The sequence below is a fragment of the Morone saxatilis genome, unplaced genomic scaffold (assembly GCF_004916995.1).
Source record: "Morone saxatilis isolate NCDOM2014 unplaced genomic scaffold, NCSU_SB_2.0 Contig20, whole genome shotgun sequence".
NCBI lineage: Eukaryota > Metazoa > Chordata > Actinopteri > Moronidae > Morone > Morone saxatilis.
The window spans coordinates 12,446,487-12,470,183 of record NW_023339763.1 but is presented as its reverse complement, the minus strand read 5'-3'; the positions used below and the strand labels follow the sequence as shown (position 1 = coordinate 12,470,183).

The 23,697-nt window shown below is 40.1% G+C and overlaps 1 protein-coding gene across 1 annotated transcript in view; it reads right to left on the bottom strand.

Moving 5' to 3' along the window:
- frem2a (FRAS1 related extracellular matrix 2a) overlaps positions 1–23,697 on the bottom strand; it is a 52,211-nt gene that overhangs the window by 6,783 nt on the left and 21,731 nt on the right. Inside the window, exons 4-16 of the mRNA XM_035666862.1 lie at positions 18,232–18,462; positions 13,871–13,996; positions 12,520–12,771; positions 6,863–7,012; positions 6,501–6,710; positions 5,843–6,040; positions 5,273–5,437; positions 4,795–4,977; positions 3,673–3,803; positions 3,063–3,221; positions 1,910–2,213; positions 659–790; positions 1–275 (exon numbers count right to left, since the gene is read on the bottom strand). The exon at positions 1–275 is cut by the window's left edge and continues 4 nt beyond it. Coding sequence (XP_035522755.1) covers positions 1–275; positions 659–790; positions 1,910–2,213; positions 3,063–3,221; positions 3,673–3,803; positions 4,795–4,977; positions 5,273–5,437; positions 5,843–6,040; positions 6,501–6,710; positions 6,863–7,012; positions 12,520–12,771; positions 13,871–13,996; positions 18,232–18,462 — 2,516 coding nt within the window. The remainder of the gene's footprint in view (positions 276–658; positions 791–1,909; positions 2,214–3,062; positions 3,222–3,672; positions 3,804–4,794; positions 4,978–5,272; positions 5,438–5,842; positions 6,041–6,500; positions 6,711–6,862; positions 7,013–12,519; positions 12,772–13,870; positions 13,997–18,231; positions 18,463–23,697) is intronic.

The following is a 23,697-nucleotide window of genomic DNA, read 5'->3' as shown; positions in this document are numbered from 1 at the left end:
GTAGCTGGTGAACTCCCAGAGACATGCTTCCAGGTTCAGGTTTCTGTAGAAGCGCAATGTGCTGTTCCCCCGCAAGGAGCTACTGAACTGATACGGCGCCGCATCTCCCATGCTTTCGGGGCTGCGTGTGGAAGCGGTGATGAAGCTGTGACCTGTGGTGACCTCCTTGTAGTCAAGCAAGTTGGAGCAGCGGTGGTTTCCGACCCGGCTCCCGTCAGGACTGAGAGTCAGGTCAAAGTTCATTAGAGGGCGAGTGGAGATTACCGGAAGCATGCCTGCAAGACAAAAAGAAGATGATGTGATTCCGACTGTGTCCAACTACCTTTGATACTGAGAGAAATAATTATTTTTTTTAAAAAGGAAAGAAATAGTTGAGCAAAGAGGGGAAAAGTGATGAAAAGAAAAGCAGGGGAGCAACAGAAAAAAGGAAGACGGAAACCTGCAGGAAACGAGGCAGAAGGAAACTGATTAAAAATCAAGAAGGGAATGTTAAGTAGTGGGTGTGCTGGAGGGTTTCTACAGCGGGGTTCGATACAACCCAGCAAGATCTATATTCTGGCTGTCATGCTCCTGAGGATCTCCAGACGTGAATATTACACACACTACATTACACTTCACTTCATCTGCGGTATGAGTCCTGCCTCCAGCTCCTACCTACCATCTATGTGAGGCATGGTGACAGTCACTTTGATGAGGTTGGGGTGTTTCGGGTCGTCTGCTCCAGTGTAGCGCAGCTTGGCAGAGAAAGGCTCAGCACCAACAGTCCCCATCTTACGCGGTTGACACATACCTTTATATGACAGAGAGAGATTCTGAACACAACATCAGACTGCAAGGAGGAGGAAAAAAGACAAACTGACTGGGTATCATTTGGTCTACAGTTGATTACTAATGTGATCCACCTTACGTGATTTATATAATTACATATACTGTTAAATACATTTTTCTCTTAACCTGCCGAAACTATTACTGTGCCAGGTACCAATTTTGCCATTTCTAAGAATACCTAGTGACCACCGTCAGAGAGAGTGACTGAACTTGTTGCATTCAGGATGTGTAGGTGGAGTGAGTGCAGCATAAGTGATAACATAGCAACAGCAGAATATTTTAGAGTTTTTATTTATTATATTTCTTTCTCAAAGCACACAGCTTGAAGCAACACTGGACTACAGTTTATTAGAGCTTTTGTTCTACAAAGGTAACTTAGGAATGTCAGTCTAAGAGCATGTTGTAATTTTTTTTATCAGTGGCAGAATGTACAAATTAAGTACATTTATTCAAGTATTGTAATTAAGTACAAATATGAGGTAGTTGTTGTTCTTCATTTCCATTTGCCACTTTCTACTCCACTACAATTTAGAGGGAAATATTGTGTTTTTTAATCCACTACATTTATTTGACAGTTTTAGTACCTATTTACTTTGCAGATTAAGATTTTACATACGTAACATGTGATGATCTAATAAAATATGATATGATTATTATGAGTTAAATAAACATATATAAAATCATTAAAATTAGCTCCATGCTGACCAACTGAGGGCCTTTTCTTTACTTTCACATTTGATACTTAATTAGTTTTTCTGATAAAACTTGCATGCGTTCTTCAAGTAAGATTTTGAATGCTGGCCTTTCACTTGTAATGGAGTATTCACTGCTTTTTTATGACCCTTGTTTTCCAGTAATTTTAGGTGTAATTTTATTTTAATGTGTATGTTGTGCAGTCGCACCATACAGTAGGTAATGTTTATTCAAAGGCACTGTTCCTGAAAATTCATAATGCTTGGAGGACAAAGCTATTTTGTTTCTCATTGCATTATGAGATTGGGGATGGGGCTGTGTTTAATTCCTCCTCTAGAAAACTGGCAACATAACATGCAGAAATGGCTGTTCATTGTTCTGTCCTCACCTTCCTCCTGGTTGATAGTGGCAATGGGGCTGCTGAGCTCTAAACCCTCGTCCCCATTAGAATTAACAGCCCTAGCCGCACACTGGACCCTGGAGCCTGCCTGGAAGTAGACTGAGTCCAGTGTGATCATCTTGGAGGATGTAAAGAAGGTGTCAAAGTCCACCTCCCTCATGGGACTGGTGACGCCATCAGGGCCAGCTGGAGCACTGATGAGCCAGCGGTAGCGGGTCAAGGTGTTGTTGATGTGCTCACTGACACAGATAGAGCCTGTCTTGTCATAGTCAGGGTATTTTGTGTTGCAAGCCTGGAGGATGGATAAGGAATATAGCAGGAGTGGGTGGGTGGGCAGGGACAGCAGAGAGGTGGGAAAGATACAGCAGATGCCAGAGGACAAAAGGAGAAAGAGGTACAGAATACAAACGAATTAGTAACTGTTGCCAAGGAAATCCAGATGTTTCAGCATGTTATGTTTTCTTATTTTAAGCTCTTAAAATTGGGTTTTTTATAATGAGAAAGATAGGGATATGGGATTGGGGTTCAAGTGGTTCCGCGGATATCCTTTCAAACCTGTTGACATTGTGCCTCCTCCTGATGCAGCACTCAACATTTCAGTTTCCAAAAGACTACTTAATTGTCTCCCTAACCACAACACAGGGAAATATACACACACAGACACACAGGCACAAACACACCAAAACACACACACACACACACACACACACACAGCAGCAGCAGTCACCTGAGAAACAAATGTCTTAGCACATCATGAAAATCCATTTAAGTGTCTCACTGAGCCTGTATTCAAGAGTGGAAGTGATTCTCCTGTGTATGAAAACACAAGGATTGTGGCCTACTAAACTGTGCCATGTTAAGGACGTACTGGCCAACTCCGGAAGGACAATTTAACTTTTGCCAAAGAAAAGTATGACTCCTGAGGGATAACAATGTGCCCTCAACTCCCACAGGATGTCGGTCCTGATTAGGTCCTCCTACCTCATTACAGAGAAAGCCTACAAATTTAACCATAGTCTGGCAAGTTATAATTTCCTAAATGTTGCTAGAGTGTGCTGTTTTTGTACAACGAGCAATTCACTTCCAAAGATATCTCCAAAGCCACTTGCGTCCCTTAATATTGTAAGTAAGTTTGACTCACAGTGACACAGATGACGGGGTAGCCAGCTGGTGGGTGGAGGTTGTCTGTTGTCCTGGCGACATCGTCGTAATGGAGCAGTGACACCACATGAGGCAGGGAAGGGAAGGTGACATCAGCCATGCTGTTGGTCTCCTCGATGTAAACTATCACTTTAGTTACCTGTTCCAGAAAAAGAGGTTTTAAGACTAATGATAAGTAGCAACACAGTGCTGTTTGTGAAACAGAATTATTCCACCCATCACAGAGCTGGATGTGTTTACAATCTCACAGTCATGGCTGATTCTTGGCTTCTCTATTTACCCTTCTCTCTTATTTCTCACACGCTGCTTCTTTTCTTCCTCTCACTGTTTATTTTTCATAGATAATCTATTATTTATTCTGTAACGTTTTCATCGCTTATTTGGCTGCAGCTACAGTAAAGTGCTGCTGTTGTCTGGGCTAGGACACCCTTGTAAAAGAGATCCCTGATCTCAGCGGGACTGACCTGGATAAATATAGGTCAAATCTGAAAAAAAAAAGAAAGGTTTTCATCTCTTTACTTTTGCATCAAGCTGAAAAAGTGGATTTTCTGCGATTGTTTGTGATGGTTGGGCATGGACACATTCCTCACCTGAGTTTCAGCCACCATGTTTTCATCAGGCTTCAGGTGGAGAGTAAAGGCTTCCCTCATCTCTCTGACTCCATCGAATAGCACCTCCACCTGCACCACATGTTCTTTATCCCCCTGTTTGAACTCAATGTCTGGATACACACAAACATGCACATAGAAAACAGCTAAATAAATTGTATACAGAACACACAATACAGCACAAATAGATCATAATTTGAACATGTGAAATGCATCCCTGTTGGAACCTGAGCAATTTCTATCTATTTCTATGGTTTTTAATAAAAAATAGTCAGGTGACCTCAAGGCTAAGTTTCTCTCTTTTTTGCTGAATTTAGTTTTCAACAAGAAAATTAAAAGCCTCACAGGTTAGCCCAAGTCATGTTTTATTGCTTCAGAGGAATATATCACTTAGCTAAAAAGCATTGCAGGTTTCTATTTGCATAGTGTTAAAGGTGGCCAATCTCCTTGCAAGATAAGTAACAGAGCTTTGCATTGGAAATGTGCTGCACTGAGAAAATATTGAGCAAAAATGTGAAATTCAACGCTGTATGATTCAAAACTGCTGGGAAATTGGCACTATTTGAACAGTGGGTAGGCAGGTATGATTTGAATAGACTGAAAGTATTCATATAAATATTTCAAGCCTTGATTAAGGTAAGAAAGGTTCACTGCGCTAAAAGCTGAGTGGATGAAGAGGGAGATTTCATCCTGCTGACAAAGCAAGAGGAAAACTGAAATTCAATTAAAAATTACATGACCCTCCACTGGACTATTGCAGAAATTACCTTTTCCCATTTGGGATGAAATAAAAAATCAATGACCCTCGCCCAAATAAATCCCTATGCCCACTTTCATTCATTCAACATTCCTATAAGGAGCCTTGTTTCAAAACCTCTCCTATTAGCTACTGCAAATGCTTAACGTAATGTATCACGTGGAGCGTTAGACTCCACGTGACTCAGAGGTTTTGAGTTGTATTTGAGTGTCTTGACCTCTTTTGTACAAATCACATTTACTTTTGCATCCACTGGTATTAAGTGTGCATAATCCTTTGTCAAAGTCTCATTAACGTTTGATAGTGCTGTTTAATTGTAGCTGGATTGGTGTCGGATGGTTGTTTACCTTGAGACACAGGGTAGTAGTCCTCTCCTGAGATAGCTGACCCATCTTTGGTGTGAACGCGGACTACTGACACTTTTGATGTGTCACCCACTCGTACCACAGGGATCCTCACAGTTGCAACGGCACCGGCTTCTTTCGGTTCACTAACACTGAACTTAGTTTCCAAAAAACGGATGATGGGTTCTAAGGGACAGAAAGAAAAAAAAAATTATATAAAATATAATATATTATTAACATATTGTGGGATTATGGACATCAATCTTTAAACATTGTAAATATTTATACATACATATAATTATAAATTAAAACCATATGTGTTCAGGTACACATTGTATACTGTATGTTTCATATTCGTCAGCCTAAACTATTCTACTATTTAGATAACTGAAATGGATTAACCACTTTTTATTTGACCATTTTCACCATTTAATTCTTGACATTCCCCCCGCCTCTGTCTCTTCCTCTTTATATCACTTACTGTCAGCTGTGTCCTTGATTTTAACCAGGGTCTCATTTAGAGCTCCCACTGCTGCGCCAAACTGTGAGTTGCTCCTCGGGTTTCCTAAGACCAACCGCAGCTCTTCTCCTTCCTCGTACAGCGTGTCATCAACCAGTGACAGAATACATGGCTTCTCTGCATCGCCTAGAGTGCACAGCGAGATGGTGATGACGGGACATGTCAAAAAATTTGCAGTGGAGAGCGGATAATAAAAAATAATAAATTCTACAATAATTCTTTATTTTTTTCCTTTTTACAGCATATAATATCTTATTTATATAGCCTTTCCTCCCTTTGTTTAGTTTTTGGAAGCTAAAAATGACAGTGTAGCAGGTAATGTGTGGAATATAGTTAAACTTGCAAGCTCCTGCAATGTCTGCAAGGCACTGCTGATTTTGCAAAAAACATGTGAAAAAAAAAACTGTTTACTGTTTAGGGCTGTTTATTTAATTAAAAGAGTGTCAATTTTCAAGACACAGGATGAATCTAAAAAAAAAAGGAGACGTGTGAGACGTGTGATGTGATGTACTTGTGTGATTTTTGAAGCACCTGGTAAGAAAGTGATGATAGATGCCTCTGTGTTGGGTCTCTCATCAAAGTCAGAGGCAACCTCTGCAGAGCCCTGACGGGTGTAGCAACGCACAGTGGATTTGTGTCTGATGTCGCCACTGCGGTACACTGTCGCTGTGATCTGACCGTCATTTTCCTCTCCCGCGTACACCGGCTCACGGAACTGGACTTTTGGCACTGTCAATCAATGAGTAGTTCAATCATCACATACAGTACAACGAAGGGACTAATAATGTCTTCCATGCTATGTGGGCTGAATTTAACTGGCTGAACTGATTTTAAATAGCAAATCAAGCTATTATAACAAGCTTTTTGGACATTGGTAATACATTTTGTAAAACTATAAATACACAGCAAAAGAAAAGTGCCAAATTAATTGATAAGATGTGTTTAAAGCAGAAAACTTGAATTATAAAGAAGTTGTCATGACAAGCTAGAAAAAACATGTTTCTAAGACATTTAGTTATATTCACTAATAACAATACACCTTTTTTAACACATAAAAAACATGATAAAAACATGCAAATTATTATTAAATTACACTGAGAGTAAAGAAAAACAAGAGTCTACAGCCATGCTAGCAGCTCTTTTTATTTAAAGATACAGTAAAAGATTTAGGAGAGAATAAATTACTTACAGTCAGACACTGAGTCATTGATGAAGACTATAGCCTTCCCAGGTTCTCCCAGGATGCCGTTCACTGGCATACGTAGGACAAGCTCAAAGCTCTCAGTCCCCTCCAGCTCTGGCTGTCCCAGGTCATCCAGAATGGTGACTTTGAATGTCTGCATGCTGACGCCTGGAGCAAAGTCCAGGTTACGACTGATGCCTACGTAGTCAGTACCAGCTGGAGGAAGGACAGAGAGCGGGATGAAGGGTTGGAAAAAATTACGAGACGCTGAGTAGATCTACAGTACGCCAGCAGCTAATCCTATTGCTTCAGTTCAGTAATTACCATTCAAGCACAAGCAACATTTGACTGTATGACTAGGAGCTTACCTTCTGCAGAGACAGGCTCGGCCTTGCGAGAGCGGACGGTGACAGTGCCAGTCTTGGACAGATCAGTTCCTGTCCTCCACACTTTGATCTCCACATATCCATCACTCTCATCCACATGATACTCTACCTCTCCAAAGTAAAACACTGGAGCTGCGCAGCAAAAAAGCAATAAAAACAAGTATTAGAAGTATTCTTTTATAAACTTGTTTGTTCTACCCCCGCTAGGGGGCCTTCTTGATTTTAAAGTGTGCAAGACAATTTAAAAATATATATACAGTAGGCCTTTATCAATTCTTTGAAGAAAACCAAATTAAATTCTTATTTAGATTATTATTTAAGATTCAAACTCTGAAGACCTGAACACAAGCTACATTCACAGAGCCTTCACTCTCTGATAAACAGCCTCATCCTGTATTAGAAAAGCTAAAACAACCAAAGAGCTAAGGCACTTTTGCCAAAAAAGAAGCCTATTACGTATGTGATTGTTAAAACAAAAAACACAATAAAAAACATAATAGGCTACAGAAAGATAATTGTATATCAGGAAAACTCTCATCATCTTTTATGCAATATTCACAGGAAATACTCAGCTCAAAATTAATCCAAATTGCTTGTTTTACACAAACTTCCTGCAGTTATTATGTTCACTATTTGGATTCATTGTTCAGTTTATCAGTTAATCTGATCTGTACTGTTATTGTTATGGAATGAATATAAAATGAAATATCTATAAAATATGTTACTAAATCAGGGGTTGTCAGTTTACTCAATCATAGTAAAAGGGTCCCTTAAGGAAAAAGGTTGGGAACCACTGTTAGAACCTCTATAGGTTCATAATTTCCCAGTTTTTTCATTGTGAAATCCCTGTCCTTGTTGTGTACACACCTGTGTATCAGAGTTCATATTTGCAACTTTGTTACTTTACTTTTTATTCAGTGTTAATTTGATTTGCCTTCTCTCCTTATATGTGCACCTGTGGTGATATTAGATCTGCCAGCAGCCACCCGCAGTCTGACATGATCCATTTGTAAAGCCAGCAGCCAGACACAGAGGTCAAACAGCGACAGCCCATTAGTCTGAAGTTAAACTGCAGGGAGGTGTAACCTTTCAACCTTTCCTGACCTTTCATCCCACCTCATTGTTACCATTCTTCTGACAGAAGTACTTTCAGCTAAAAAGGATGCAGTTAGCACTGAATAACAAGGCCTGTGTGTGTGTTCATGTGTATGCGCGTCTCTTTCTCTGAATGTGGCATAGTGAGATGGTGAGACAGAGAGAAAGAGGCCCCCCAGACTGCTCAAAGGCTTGTTTGAACTGGCATTGTTTCCTGAGGCAGCAAAGTGGAGGCAGTCCAATGTGTATCTGACAGCTTCATTTCTCACAAACTACCCTGTCAAGTCTAAAAAACTGACAGAATAAAAGTTCTTCTGTCTCAGTTTTAAGGTGCCAGTCTCCCTCACTTGGCGCCTTTCTTGTATTCCGACATATAATCCAAAAATAGCATGCCTATTATCATTTTTTTGTGTCATGATCAAACACTTCAGCAGTCCAGAGATATATTTTTTCCTGAATATTACTTCACTGATATATATACTTTCATATTTTATTTATATACTTTAACTGGGCCAGATAACAAAAGCTAAGAATAGTATACATAACTAAGAGAATGAGAAAATTTACTGCACTTACATTTTGACTCTCAACTTGACACAGTAAGTGACAACCCAGGGCAACAATATCCAGTGAGTATCACAGATCAAGTGCAGCCTACGTCCTCTCTCTCCAACTAAAGACTTGTTCTCTCAGTGAATCTATCTGTCATTCTCTCATACGTTTTCCTCCTCCTACACACTCAGCTTTATCTAACAGATGTAGCGCTGGTTTGTAATGCAAATAGAATTTGTGTATTTGCACAATGGCAGAGTAAATTGTGTAGGTGGGAAAAACACATGGATAAAAACATCTAACCAGATACCAATACATAACAGTGTGGGAGCTGGTAAGTGTTTTTTTTTTTTGGATAATTATTATTGCGTTAATGCATGCCTCAACAATGGCAGCGGAAACATGTATCATATCTGTAAACACCATATAAGCAATCTGGCACACATTCCTTTTATCCTCAGAGAGGAAACTTCTGCTTGAATGTTAATATACATGTCTGCATTCACACATGTCCCGACTGCGCCTGGGGATGACAAATTCTTGGCACCACGAGAGGGAGTTGAGTGATGACTGATGAGTGAGAACTGCATCCTCTCTCTACCCTCTGGGGCTATGCATGTGGTTTAGCGCTCTGAAGCATGTGTGAGGTCTGGGGAAGGTGTAAAGCCAAATTGTGATAATTACTATGTGTGGGTGTGTGTAGCCATTTGTGTGTCACTGTGCCTTTAAATACAGTTTATAGAACATTCTCAGCTGCCCTCTAAAGAAGGGCCCCTGCTTTTGGAATGAGGTGACAAAATTGTCTTTTAAAAGAGCTGCTTTTCTTTATTTCATACACTCCCCATTTGTGATTTGGGTTAAAATTCATACATATAAAGAAATTACGGCACAAAAAAAGATGCTATATACATAATTGTTTATTTTTTCTGACTTGTCTCTGATCTTTTTATTGTGAAATACTGGACAGTTTCACCGCTTCAGGCATCTAAAAAGTATTCAAATGAAACATCACTAATTGGCTTGACTGATTTACATAATGCAACCTGTCACAAGGAGTTTGCAAGTAGACACTGCTTCACTTTTAAGAGTCTCGGGCCAAAAAGGTTGCAAACCACACTATATGATGTGGTGATATCAGCAATATTTTCATGCATGGGTAAATTGTATGCATTTTTTGCTGCCTTTATTGGGTTAATGAGAGGGTGCTTCTGGCTTCACTACATGCTAATGTGTCCATTTTTTCTTTTCTTTTTTAAATAAAATCGTTATGCTGTATGTAACAGGGGGCACAATTAAGGAAGAAAATGAAGGAATTGGGAGAAAAGGGCCACAATTTGCTGCTTATATGCTAATAGGGGATATGTGGTGGAAGATGTCATGCATGTATAATAGAGAAATGTATCATTAAAACAATTTGGTTTAAGCATGGAATGTGCTACCACATATTGACAACTGGAAACAGTTTTTATCTATAGGCAGGGCATAATACACAAACGAGCAATTCCGCTGCTTCTGGAGTGTGACCAACAGTAAAGGCTGCCCTAATATTAAAATGAAGGACTAGGTTTTCAAGAAATACTCTGAGCTAATCTACAATTCCACAAACTCAGCTGTGGCCATATGCACCTGACTGAGAGAGTCTGAGTGCCCTCTCTCCTTGGCAGGGTACAAGGAGATGACAACACTCACTTTGAGTCAGAGGGTGCAGCCATGCAGAGCGCAACACTGAGGGAGACAGGTACTGTAGAGTTTAATCTGATAAAGCACTAAATCTAGCAGACACCCCTGGGTCTTTTTTTTCAGAGTGGTGGTAGTAGAGATGGAAGGAGAACAGCAGACTGAACTTGACTTTGACCTGGGGGAAGGAAAAATGGGGCTAGAGAGAGCACTAGCAGTCACAAAAGTGCTCACCACTTACTTTTGATGCAGAATTCGAGGTCTAACCTTAACTTGGCGTGCACAGTCACACACGCAAATAAACACGGCACGCACAGCAGACGCCGGCTGCTGTGCACGCAAGCACACACAGTAACGTCGTAACTCTTGTTTTTTTCCAGTTTCCATGGCGAGTTGAGTTCGTACTAAAGTGAAGGAGGCTGCGGATTGACTGCCTGGGTGCAGGTATTAGAGCACTGTCAGACGGTGCATTATCCTCCGGGAGGCTATAAATGACACATCATCTCTCACTGGAGTTGGGCTTTCACAAACACATTTCCATTCCTTTGAACTCAGTCCCACAACTGAAGTCTTCTGACAATTTACTAACAATCAGACAGTGTGTCATGTTTCTTGTTAACTAGCCCCCAGATGCCTACACACACAGATACACACACACACACACACACACACACACACGCATTCAATTTGGCACCATTGTTTGTATCCCTAAATGAGTTCTCAGTTGGCATTGTTTTATTTATCCCAGTCTGCAGTTTGGCAATAGCCTGACAAGTCCTCTCTGACACTATTCTTTCTGCTACAAACAATTTATGACAAAATGAAAAGAATGACAAAGGAAAGGAAGACAAAAAGGAAGACTGGGAGTCTTCTGAAATGAAAATAGTAAAATGTCTGGGAAGGAACTTAATTCTTCTAAGATTTAAACCTAACTTAGAGATACACCCTGGCCCAAGCACTACAACAAATGTGTTTTCAGTCCAAAGCAACTTGTATTGATGACAACCAGATATAGTTATGTTCTGGTTACCTTATAATGTGATGCAATGTTGTTTATTCCCGACGTTCCAGGTGTAATCAATCAAGGCATTTAATAGAACTCCTCTCCTTGCTCTGCCTAAAAGTGCCTGAAGAACATTTTCTCTTCTTCCTTGTATTGTTATTTTGGACGGCAGCCAAATGTAAACGCTCATTTCCAGCTACGGAATATGACGAATAAACAAACAAAGTGCGTACAAAAAAGAATGAAAAATGAACATCCATCTGGAGCATTACAGCCAGTGAAACCAAGTGATTTACGCTCAGCTGGACCTCATGTAGCTCAATTAAAATGTATTTATTTGTTCATACTCAGACTTTACCAACAGGAAACCAGTTTCTAGTTTCTCTAGTTATGATAGTTGGGTGGGTGAGCTCATAAAGCCTGTACAATGAGAACAACAGTGTATGTAACGACAGGAAATACTTATTTGACATATCTATATGGAGCTGATCTGAAGTTAAAGTGCTGGAATTTAACTCAGATTTATTACCTTTGTGCTCCCTCGTCTCTAGAAAAGAATATGACTTTTACTTTAACAATCTTGCAGCATGGCATTTAACAAAAACCTTGAGCAGAGACATTCAATCTCTCAAAGTTAAGTCTATGAAATAAATCAGTACAAAATAGTGAGATGCTGGCAAGGGCCTGGAGATTGGAAGACGAATTTCCCAGCAGGTTTGTCCCTCCACAAATAATCTTTTAACATATTTCTCTGCCTTTCCGAAGATGTAATCTATTTTGTTCATACGATGCTGCAACAGGATGAAAGCAGACCAGGGACATGTGTGATAATGTAATCCCGCTGGACGCCCGTGTGAGTCTCGACTGTAATTAAAACCTGCCTGAATGACAGCTAGACGTGAGTTTGATTCCATCTGTCTGCTGCGGTTGCAGGGTTGGTGTCAGGGTTTTTCCAACACTATCCTGGCATGCCTCAACATGCAGTTAGTTTGTAAACAAGCATAATTAAGAGATCTTCTGTGATGCAAAGGCACGGATGACAATTCAAAACATCAGAACTCCTAGCACTGCAAATTCACCGCCGCACACCTTTATGTGTCCACATGCATGTGTTGTTTAACCTGAAATACACACACCAAGTGGAAATAAATTCATTCAAGCTTGATTTTTTTCTATAAAATGTATTACTCCTTGCAGTTCTGGAAATAGAAACATGGGGGAAGTAAACATAGAAACAAATTGCCTACTGGCTGACAGGCATACACATATACATACGTGTAAATATTAGCAGCACAGCATCAGCATGCCTTACCATCATCCATATCTTCCAAGATGTTGACTTTGGTGGTGGGGTAATGCATTCCCAGACGCCCCCCGACAGGCAGTGACAAGGTGACGTTAAAGCTCTCGTCTCCCTCGTACAGAGAGTCATCAATGATCATCACGCGACACTGCTTCTCTCTCTCACCCTTGTCGAAGCGAAGGATGCTGCTGTGCTCCTCTGGACGGGAGATGTAGTCAGAGTAAGACAGGACGGTGGTGGGAATCGTCCCTGTGGCAGAACCTTAAGAGGGATCAGCGAAAGAAGAGGGGAGCACAGTGAAAAACAGAAGATATCTAAATAAAAATCTTAATTAATTCATCTTAATTATTGAAACATATTATAGTTGTAAAAGGCATCAGAAAACTGACAGTTTTTCAGACAGCGTCTCTTATTTTAGGAATGCTAAGTGATCACCTTCAGGTAAATTTTTTCCTACAATGGAGCCACTTCCTATGAGTTTAATAAAATTCAGCCATTATGGTTTGTGAAAGTTTGACCTTTAATTACAGCAGGACAATCATGCAAGTCATAAGAATTAGTTTTAATGCCAGAACACAAAGGAAACAGAGCACCCCCACAGGTCCTCTCAAAAATCAAGCCTGTGGTGTAGCCACTATAGCCTTTTGACATTTAACAACAGTGCCTTTATTAGACTAATCAGTCCCTTCGTGTTTTGTCTAAATCTACTTCATGGTATTTAACTGCATGAGGATAACATACACATTGTCACCCTCACCAGCTGGAAATAAGTAATTAAAAGTAATTTGAATGCTCACAAAGAGATTGCATTTGTTATGGAGGTTGTATGGAAGCATGTTAATGATTTGGATGAACTGGAACATGGAAAAGGCACCGGCATCTAATTGTGATGCTATTGCGCTTATGTTGCTACATCCTATACGTGAAAATGCAAATGTTGTGTGAACTGCATCTCTTCCGGTACATTCGCTGCATTTTAAAAAGACTTCATTGGCATCGTCAAGCAGGAAAGGTGCGACAGGTGCACCAGACACATTAAAGATACATTAACATTTCATTAAAACACCATGGATACCAGAGTTAAAGAGAAAACACAATCCGTGATCCGAATGTAAATTGGAGTTTTTAGTTATGTCTAGTTATGCTTTGTTTGCATAATCTGAGAAAAAGACATTTTTAAAATATTTTTTTATCCATATACTTCAAACAATTAAATTATTTATGTGCATACAGTATATGAGGTCAGAAATTATTCACATTCACCATCAGATATGGTCAGCCTGGCCAGCAAGGCAGCATGGCAGGCAAGGTACATTGAAGTTAAATGGGTTAGATGGGGTGAAAAAAGGCTAGTCCATACCCTGCTGTGTGTAGCAGACCACCATGAGCTCCTGGCTGATGTCTCCACTGCGGTGCACCGGGATGAAAAGCTCACCAACATCTTCCTGCACTGAGTGGATCTGTTCCGGGAAGAACACAGTCGACTCTGTTTGGAGGAGAAAAGAGTCAGAAAAAAAGAAAAGGGTAATGATATGTATAACAATCTGCAAAAATCCACAGTACATTAGGCCATCAAGGACTGATACAGGCTTTTGTTCTGGCTCTGCATTAGCGAGCCGAAGATGACATTTTTTGTTCAGATCTATTGAAGTGGTGGTCCTGCAGTGTGCTTTTTCATATTCAAAAATAACTCTCCATCACAGTTTTCGGTTTGATGCAACTAGAGGTGCTCTTCAAAGAGACCCTTCTGGAAGTTTTCCTTACTGCCTGCTGTGTCGCAGACAATTACACATGCAAGCCGCTCAGAGTGAATCAGCTGGGAGTTTCACACACCGACTCCTCTGTACACAGTGGGGTCAGCCAGACAATCTCTCTTACTTTCCGTCTCTGAGAGGAGTTTGTGATTGGGAGAGAGACTGAGAGCCAGTGAAAGCATCATTTATCAAAGCAAAGAGCTTACCGGCATTATAGAAACAATAAATGTTGGAGCTACTTTCCACAGACGCACAGGGACCAATAAAAACACTAACATAGTGGACTTAGCTTCACCTTGTCCCAGATCTTCTTGTGACTTTGTTCCCCCGTTTCCCTCTCTCTTCTTGAGTGAATGAATGATGGGGACTTCAAGACACTTGTGGCTTGCTCATGCAACAACAACTTTGGCATTAAAATGGCAAGCACTGGAGCGTGAAAAATGAGCAAGCAAGCAGATTTGGATGTTTGATTCAACACCCAGCGTAAAAATACATCAACACCTAAGATGACTCTTTGGGATGAAGTCATCAACATGAGACAATCTTATGCACCGCAGGGGGTCAAACATTTTTCTTCTCTCACGGTAACTCTCCCTAAATTGTTCTCTCTCCTCTCAATCTTCTCCCCTCTCCTTCATTTTTCTTTTCTGTCACTGCCCACAATCTGTCACTCCCCAGGGGGGTACAGGGACTCATAGCAGGGGATTAGGGTCTACTGCTTACCTATTACACACGCGCGCACACACACACACACACACACACACACACACACCACTATACCCTGATTTTCTTCTCTCTCTCCACACCTCTTCTCCTCACAGTACTTTCACATTTCACCTCACACTTTGCTCTTCTAGTGGCTCTAAATCCACCCAAGATTTAGAAAAAGCTAATTTCCAGCCAAGTGGGTCAAGTTCATCTCTTGGAGGAAAACATGCAGTCACTTTAAAACATTCATGGGGAGGAAAAAAAAAACAAAAAAAAACAACACATGCTTTCACAGAGGGTGTTAAAATAGTGAATACTTGGAGCACATGATCTTGCTATTGTCTTGCCATAAACAATAAAACGAAAGAAAAAAAACCTGTTCAGCTTTTATGTTTATGCCTGGAACTTCTCCATTATTGATCATTTCATGAATATTCTATGTATGCAGTTTCTACTGTCTGGTTGTTGTTCTGATAGCTGAGCATTTTACTTATCACCAGCTTGTAAAAGTGGTTAAGCCTATCAGCTGTAAATGTAAAACAAGAGGACTGTTGATGCCAATACCTAACTAAACACAACAGATTTCACATCCTAACTGAGACAAAGCTCTTATAATTACACACGGATGTGCTGACCTTGCGATTTAAAAAAATAAATAAATAAAATACAAGACAGAAAACAGTTCTTCATAATTTAGCAGTATGACCTTGGTGCAAAATGCAATGGAGTTACTGCTGTGAAGACATATAGCATCCTCGCTGTAGAGGAAGCAAGAAAGATATCACTGACTGTAGCAAGATGCTGATACTGCTTGCAGCAAACAGTCAAAACAGCAGGCTGCCACCTTCATCTTTAGTCAGCACTGTGCATGGATTATATATGAAAGAAAGCCATAAAGTTTTGCAGGAGGAAAGCTAGGCTATCACACCCTGTAATTAAACAGAGTTTGTGTCTGCTGCAGCACTGAAAGTGGGTGTACCACAGGCAAATGCGCCACAGAACAAGCCCACTTCTCGTTATTAATCAAAGTAGCAGCAGGCTAATACAGAATGAGGGTGTAGGGTACACATTCTTACAACTAAAACAAAAATAAAACAATACAGAAGAGCTTCAGGCATTCACACAGACAACAGAGATTGCCCATGCTGTAAGAAAAAAACTCTGTTATGCTCTTCTTAATTTTGGAACACTTTTGGTTAAAGCTTAGCAATCCTCTCTCCTCCTCTAAAGCTATTAGCCTAGCTGACACATCCTCTGGGGAGGGAATCTCCAGGCTAAACAGAAGACCAGACAAAGCCAGTTTTCATCATTAGAGAAAGAAGCTAGAGTACAGCTAACACCACAATCATAGCTAAAGCCTATCAGAGTACAGAGTAGCACATTTCTGTCACATTAGACAATCCCCAGAGATGACAGAAAACAAAACAGCCCCTGCCCTCTGCACACACCATAATTAACCCACAGGGGAGGATAGATTGCGGAGCGAGAATGTGAGGGAGAAAGAGAGAGATCAAGACCTAGAGAAAAGACAGAGAGAAGAAGGAGACAGATAAGAGGGAGAGAGTGATGAGAGCAGCTGTTGTGTCACTATAATGGAGGCTTCAGTCTTTCCATCTTTGTTGCGCATCTATAATTACATAAAAGTTGCACAGAGGAGAGGAGTAATGCATACAAAAAACTAAATGTAAAAAGCTGCAGAAGAGTAAATCTGGCCTTGATAAAGCAGAGCAGCCAGTCCGTTGCACTACTCAATATTCCATTAACATTTCAATTGGGAGGCAAAGACACAAAGAACTAGGTGAGTGGAAATGGCAGGTTGAAGAGAAAAAGCAAAACACACACACAAGTTTTTCTGTATGTGTATGCTTGAGACACTTTCCATACTTAACTATTAGGGGTTGACTAATGTTCGCCACTAAATAGCAAAATCAGTATTCAGTAAAGCCATTGAGAACCTTTTATTTGTCCTGATGATAATGGACAAATAAATAAACATGTAACTCTAAATCATACTGCTTTTAAGCATATCACACAGTACTATTAAGTGTAACAATGCAACACAGTCATCATCCCTATATTAAATCTCTACCGGTTGTCATGTCAAAACTCTCTTTCTCCTCTTTGCCTAAGGGCAGATTCGACATGACTCTATATCTACAGTAGGCAATGTTTATATTGACAGGTCCTCTCTCTGTGTGTGCCAAGTTGACTGATACTTCACACAACAGATGTGCAACGCAGTAAAGGTTTGTGTATTTTTCATTGCTTTGTAACAGGAATACTTGAGTGGCAGTTGGGATTTTGTGAGGTGTGCATTATGAATGTCAGAAACTTGTGTAGCTAAAGTCATATTCTCCTATTTAGGTGAGCAAGCAAACACCTCTTTGGATATATTCTATTAACTTCGATTTTCAATGTTCCATACTATCTGTCCACGGAGGCTGCATTTGAATTTCATTTTGAATAATGGATATCACATCAAATAGACACACTAAACTGAATAAAAACATATTCATGGAAATTTATGGAAATATAGAATAAATTATTTCTTTATACAATATACTTTTTAATAATCTGTTTGTTTGAGTTGGCACACAGTAAACAGTCAAGTTTTTTCTTTATATATGAATCCTATACAGAAAACTTTGGGCATCCTTGTTATACATGAATGCTGCAACTAATATTCCACATCTGTATACAGTATCTAGAAAAAATTTTCTTCAAGGATGGAAAATTCTGTAAATGTGGACAACAATACCTCATATTGTCACCAGTGGTGGAAGAAGTACTCAAATCTTGTACTTAAATTGCAATTACCACAGTGTAGAAATACTCAAGTAAAAGTCATGTATTCAAAATTTTAATTAAAGAGCCCCTCCTTGCTGGACACAAGATGTCTCCTTCTTCACTGTAGTCCATTCTCAGTGTATGTGGTCTGGTGCCTTTAAGTATCTACATTACATTTGCATACGTTGCATATTGGACCAGGATTTACTATCACAAACCATGCTTACGTTGAAATCTGATTTTCTAGCTTTCTCGTAAGCTCAGAGAAATGTTGAAAAGCAGATGAATGTGAAAACATCCTTCTAGTGTCAAACTCTGCACATACATCAATCTGCACAATAAAATTCAAACATTAATATTATATATTATATACTTGATACTATCATTACAATATACTTGAGTAAATGTACTTTCCACTTTTTTTGACACCACAAAAGACTATCAATGATCTAATGGTCTAAGCAATACTGACCGTCACTCGGATCCAGGATCTCAACTGTTGCTGTGGCAGGGAACTCCATCACTGCCATCACTGGCTCCGACAGCAAGATCTGGAAGGTCTCAACTTGCTCATACTTCCCATCAGTCAGTATCCGAACCCGCCACGTGGCTCTGGTCTGTCCTGGGTTGAACTGGACCTGTCTCTGGGACTTGCCCTTGAAATCCTCATCCTTCTTTGCACTACCATCCTCGGTGCCAATGCCTGAGAGATAGACATACAAAAGAAAAAAGGCAGGGAGAGAAGAGGCCAGATGATTAAAAAAAAATAATAAGAAGGAGGAAAAGAAGACAAAACAAAGAAAGCGACCATGAAAGGGTGACAGGCAGGAAAGAGAAACAGATGAAAAACAGATTAGATATTCACACCCTTTAATGTTGTTCAGAGAGTGGTGAGAAAAAGAGCGTTGCGTCTATTTTTCTTCACTGATCACTTACAGAGCCTCAGGAATGTGTGAAATGAATTTGTGACTGAAGCGTTTAAATAAGCATATTCCACCTTACTGAGATGGATTAGCTACCACGATTATTTCCCAGGGGTGAGGTACAAATGTGAGTGTGTGTGTTGCCTCCTTTTCTCTTCAACTGTCTCTTTCATTAATAATAGGTCTTTCATGTGAATCCACTTTACAACAATCCGTCTAACATTCATCCCATCGATACACCTTCTTCAATGTAGGAGAGTTCACAGGTGCCACTGGGTTTCACATCAAACACACATCAAGGAAACCCAGGTGGCATAAGCCATACAATAATGTATTACATTTGGAAATATGCTGTTCATATTCCTTTGTCTACATTCACAAGTGCCTCATGAGAGCACGCTGAGTGGAGGCATGCCAGGCCGATGCATGTGCCTGTAAATAAAAAAGGATTTGTTTTCCTTTTTCAGACATTCACAAGCCTGCACAAACAGAGAAAAACGACGGTGACAAACACATGCAGATGAGACTGGATACATCAGATCATACACGCAGTAAGATAAAATAACCCTGCATGTAGGAATTTTTACACAGTCACACTCAGTGATTTTATTCATTCACAATTAACCCTCAACACGAATGTGGAAAAATGGGATCAGAAGGGTATGGAGTTTGAACTATGGCTGCAACTAATGATTATTTCCATTGTTGAATCATGTGAATTATTTGATCAATTAATGGATTAATTGTTTGGTTTATAAAATCTCAGAAAATGATGAAACATGTTAATCACTGTTTCCAAAAGCCCAAGATAATGTTCTCAATTGTCTTGTTCTGTCCATAACCAAAGGATACTCAAGGTTTACTGCCATAGAGGATTAAAGAAACTAGAACATATTCATATTCAAGAAGCTGGAAATCAGAAAATTATGATAAGATAAGCACCATAGCCAACCATAATGCAATGCTGCAAGAAAAGGCTAATGATGCTTCTATTGCTCACTGCAGCAGCATTAATGCAACAAAAAAATCATCTACTACTCTGGGAGCTGTTTAAAGTCTTTCTGGGAAATCTAAGACATAACTAATGGAAGTTCAGTCAGGACAACTCTTGGTTCACTTGTTCAATTGCTGAGTGGTCCTATCAGCTTAACTTGGGTCAAGCGTTCTTAGATAAAGGCCTTACAAAGCTGGTTGGCACAAGTGGGTACATCAAAAATACAACATCATCATGAAACAGCAGCATTCTAAATTCAAAACGGATGGTATTTACCAGTAAAGAGCATCAGGGAGTACAGGGAAAATGCCACCAATACTGTACATGAGCTTAAACCCAAATCCTGTTTCTCACTTGACTTTAAACTGCAATAAAGTTAAAGTAGTTTTGTCACACATCCAGTTCTGACTCAGAGAATTCATCCTCTGGGGAAGCATAAATGTGCTTAGTAAGTTCCATGGCAATCCGGTCATTGGATTTTGTTATTTTGTGGTGCTGAGAAAAAGTCAGTGCGGTCAGTGAAAAAAATAAACTAAAAATCACTAAAATGGCTAGCAACAGCAAATTTCATTGTAATTTGTGCAGAAATTGTTAGATATCTTGCTTTGGACAGCAGTTTTGGTTGGATAGACATACTAACCAAGAAACATTGCAATCTTTAAGATGTGCCACCAGCATCAGATCTGGTCTGGACTGGATACATAAATACAGGTATTGTGTACTTTTAAACTATAAACTGCTAAAACAGCTAGATATCATCCTTAAGATTTCATTCCTGGTTGATTCAGTGAATGTAGCTACTGATGACAGCTTACACACAGATACCAGAATTTCATTAGATATGACGTGTATTGACATATGTAGGGTTTAGTGGCAGATAGCAGTCTAGTTTCTTCCAAGGAGAAACTATGGTGGCCATAAAACGCAGCAAAAAATGCAAACGGCCCAATCTAGAACCAGTGTTTGGTTTGTCCGGTCTGAGCTACTGTAGAAAACATTTTAAGGTAACAAAAACATAACGATTCTTATTTTCAGGTGATACACTAATGAAAACATACGTATGAATATTATATTAAATTTCTGCCAATAGATCTTCCTAAATGTTATATACTTGACATTGATAAGATATAGGATTGACATTGACAAGATATAGGATTGATATAATGAATGATTATAACTTTAAAGAAGTCTAGAAAAGTGACCTCATAACAGATGGTTTCCATCAATCTTTATATCCTGATAATGAGTTGATCCACATCAAATAAAACACACGTACACATGAAGCTGCCCTCCAGAGAGAGAAAGTGTTGATCTTAAAAGGGTGGAGCTGCAGTGCGCCACCAGTGCTGGACTCCCTGGAGGGAAGAGACACGCCTTGCCTGGGGTCACACTAGGGTTCCTTTTCAGCAGGTGGAGATATACCCTCCCCGAGGGCTTTTGATCTCTGTGGTGCTGTTCCTCAGAGCTACAGTCCCTTGTGTTTGTGTTTCCTTAACACACACACACACACACACACAAACTCACAGATACAGGGGGGCTGCTCACAAACACACACAACTTCTGTATATAGCTGCAAACTTTCCTGTCTTTTGTTCTGTACTGTGGTTTATCTGAGTACTGAAAGCATATACTGAGTGTGGCTGAAACAATTCATCATAAAATTTATGATTGCAGGTACCTTCATGCTCATTATACCATTAAGGTCAGGCAGCTGAGGTGGAGAGCTGTGGAAAAGGGGTTCAGGGGGACAACATTTTCTCCTGGTGAAATTAAATCATATCTCCATCCACCATGCATGGCAACAATAATGAGGGTGGAATACGTCCCACAGGAGATGATTAACCTGGCAAATGTACATCTTGTTAACAATCCTCAATTTATCTCTCAGAGCAAGGACAGACCAGAAAAGGACAGTGGAGAAAGAGCCCTCAAGGAGTGAGCTTTGACTGATGCAAGGAGTAAAAAATAAGAATGAGAATTCAATTCCATTTTTGCCCCCATGGGGTTCCTCATATTCCTCATACAGCAAAGAAGATAGAAAATAAGACAGGAAAAGAAAGGAAAGGAAAAAGAGGAAAGATGTGGAGAGGATGAGGACCTAAGAGTGGAGGGTTTCGTGAAGGAAACAGAGAAAGAAAATGTGTCAAAACAAAGACAAAGATGGAGAGGAACCAGCAGAAATTTCACCACAAAGAGTGACAACCGAATAGAGGGTGCACACAAGGAAGTGGGAAAATAGAAGACAGAGCGACAACAAACGGCAAGTGAGCTCTGCGCTGGAGTCAGACAGAGAGTTAGATATAAGACGAATGACAAATGGAGAGTGGGTGGAGGAAGGATATAAGACACAGCCTATGGCATAGACCCAAAGCTATGAGGGAGTAAGGGAGTTAGAAGAAGAGAGGTAGTGTCTTCGATGAAGAAAAGCAGGTTAGGAGCATGGGGCCAAATGCTCAGTACGGGTAGATGAGGTGAGGAGAGATTACGGTTGAAAAGAAAAAGGAGGTATGACAGGTTAAGTGGGTTGACAAGTCAGTGGGGCAGTGCCACAGTAGACAGGAAAATGTGGAAGTACTCAATTAGAAGAAGACAGCAGGTGAGGAAGGAGGGCACACGCCAATGAAAAATTAAGCTGAAGCTCTAATTTTATTTTTTTATTTTTTATTTTTTCATAAGAAGTGAGAAGGTGAGGTATAATCTTGAAAACAGTGCTAGAAGAATCCAATATGATCCCCATGCTATCCAGCCCAGTTCTGTCTGAGCTGTGCTTTGCGGGGGCATCTTTGAACCTTGATCCTATCTCTGCGTTCCTCCTTCACTGATCCTCTCTACCTGTACTTCCTGTTGTGATGGAGCATGTGTAACAGCTCTCCTCCACACTGTTGCCAGGCACCATGGCAGCTTTAATCAGCTAGCCCTTGCAACCGCAGCGAGCTTCTGACAACTTCGCTGGGTGTCTTGGTCCCTGCTTTTCCATCCCTGTCTAATCCCTGTCTGTCTGTCTGTGCTGTCTGTCATGTCCTGTCTGTCCCTGTCCTGTCTGATCTGTCCCTGTCTGTAATCTTGCATGTCCCACTTTAACATTTGCAGAGGGGATTTGCTGATTCTCTCCTGTTTTGTAAGAAGAGTAACACTGAATATCTTTGGATTTTAGACTGTTGGTAGGACAAAACCACTGACTGAATTATGTCACTCTGGGCTCTGAAAATTCGTAATGGCCATTTTTCACTATTTTCTTAAATTTCCGAACGCACAAAACAAACACTGGCTCTAGATAGTGCTGCTTTTCGTTTCTCTTAAGCACTTGAAAGGGGAGGGTGAAGCAAGGGAGGCAACTACGCTGCAAGATGGCACTAAATCAGATGAATTTGCATAGAATAGCCAGCTGTTCTATCTGTTTAGGATATGATTTTAGAGACTTTTCTGAGACTTGTGAATGCGTTCTGTTTTGTCCATCCTATGCAAATCAAAATCACAAAGGCAATGACACAAGTGAGTCATATTATATCTTGAGTACCATCAGAATTAGTGTTAGCTAACTGACCAATACCAAGGCAAAATGAGGCCACTTGTGAAGAGGCCAGTCGAGTGTTCGCTTCAAGCACACTGCAAAGTATGGACTGTGGCAAGAGGAAAACTCTCAAAAGTCCTTCAGACTTGAGCCAAACACATGAAACCTAAATGAGCAAAGGCCACCGCGGACACTTAATGAGATATCTGCTTAACAGCAACACAAACTACAGTCTTAAAATTAGTACACACCAAGTTGTCCACAACAAGTATGTCGCCACTCTGCTATTAGTTCACTCACTCAATTCTTCTGTTCACCAGCCCAGCAAATTGAAATCTATGAAACTTCTTAGAGGACTTTTATCAATTTCAATTTTTCATTCTGTGTTGCCCTAAACTGGACCATATTTCATCATCATTGCCTGACCAGATCCATACTTGGCATATACGGCATGAAATTTGCACATGCAAGCATATATACAAGTTTTATTTGGGTTATAAGAGAAATACT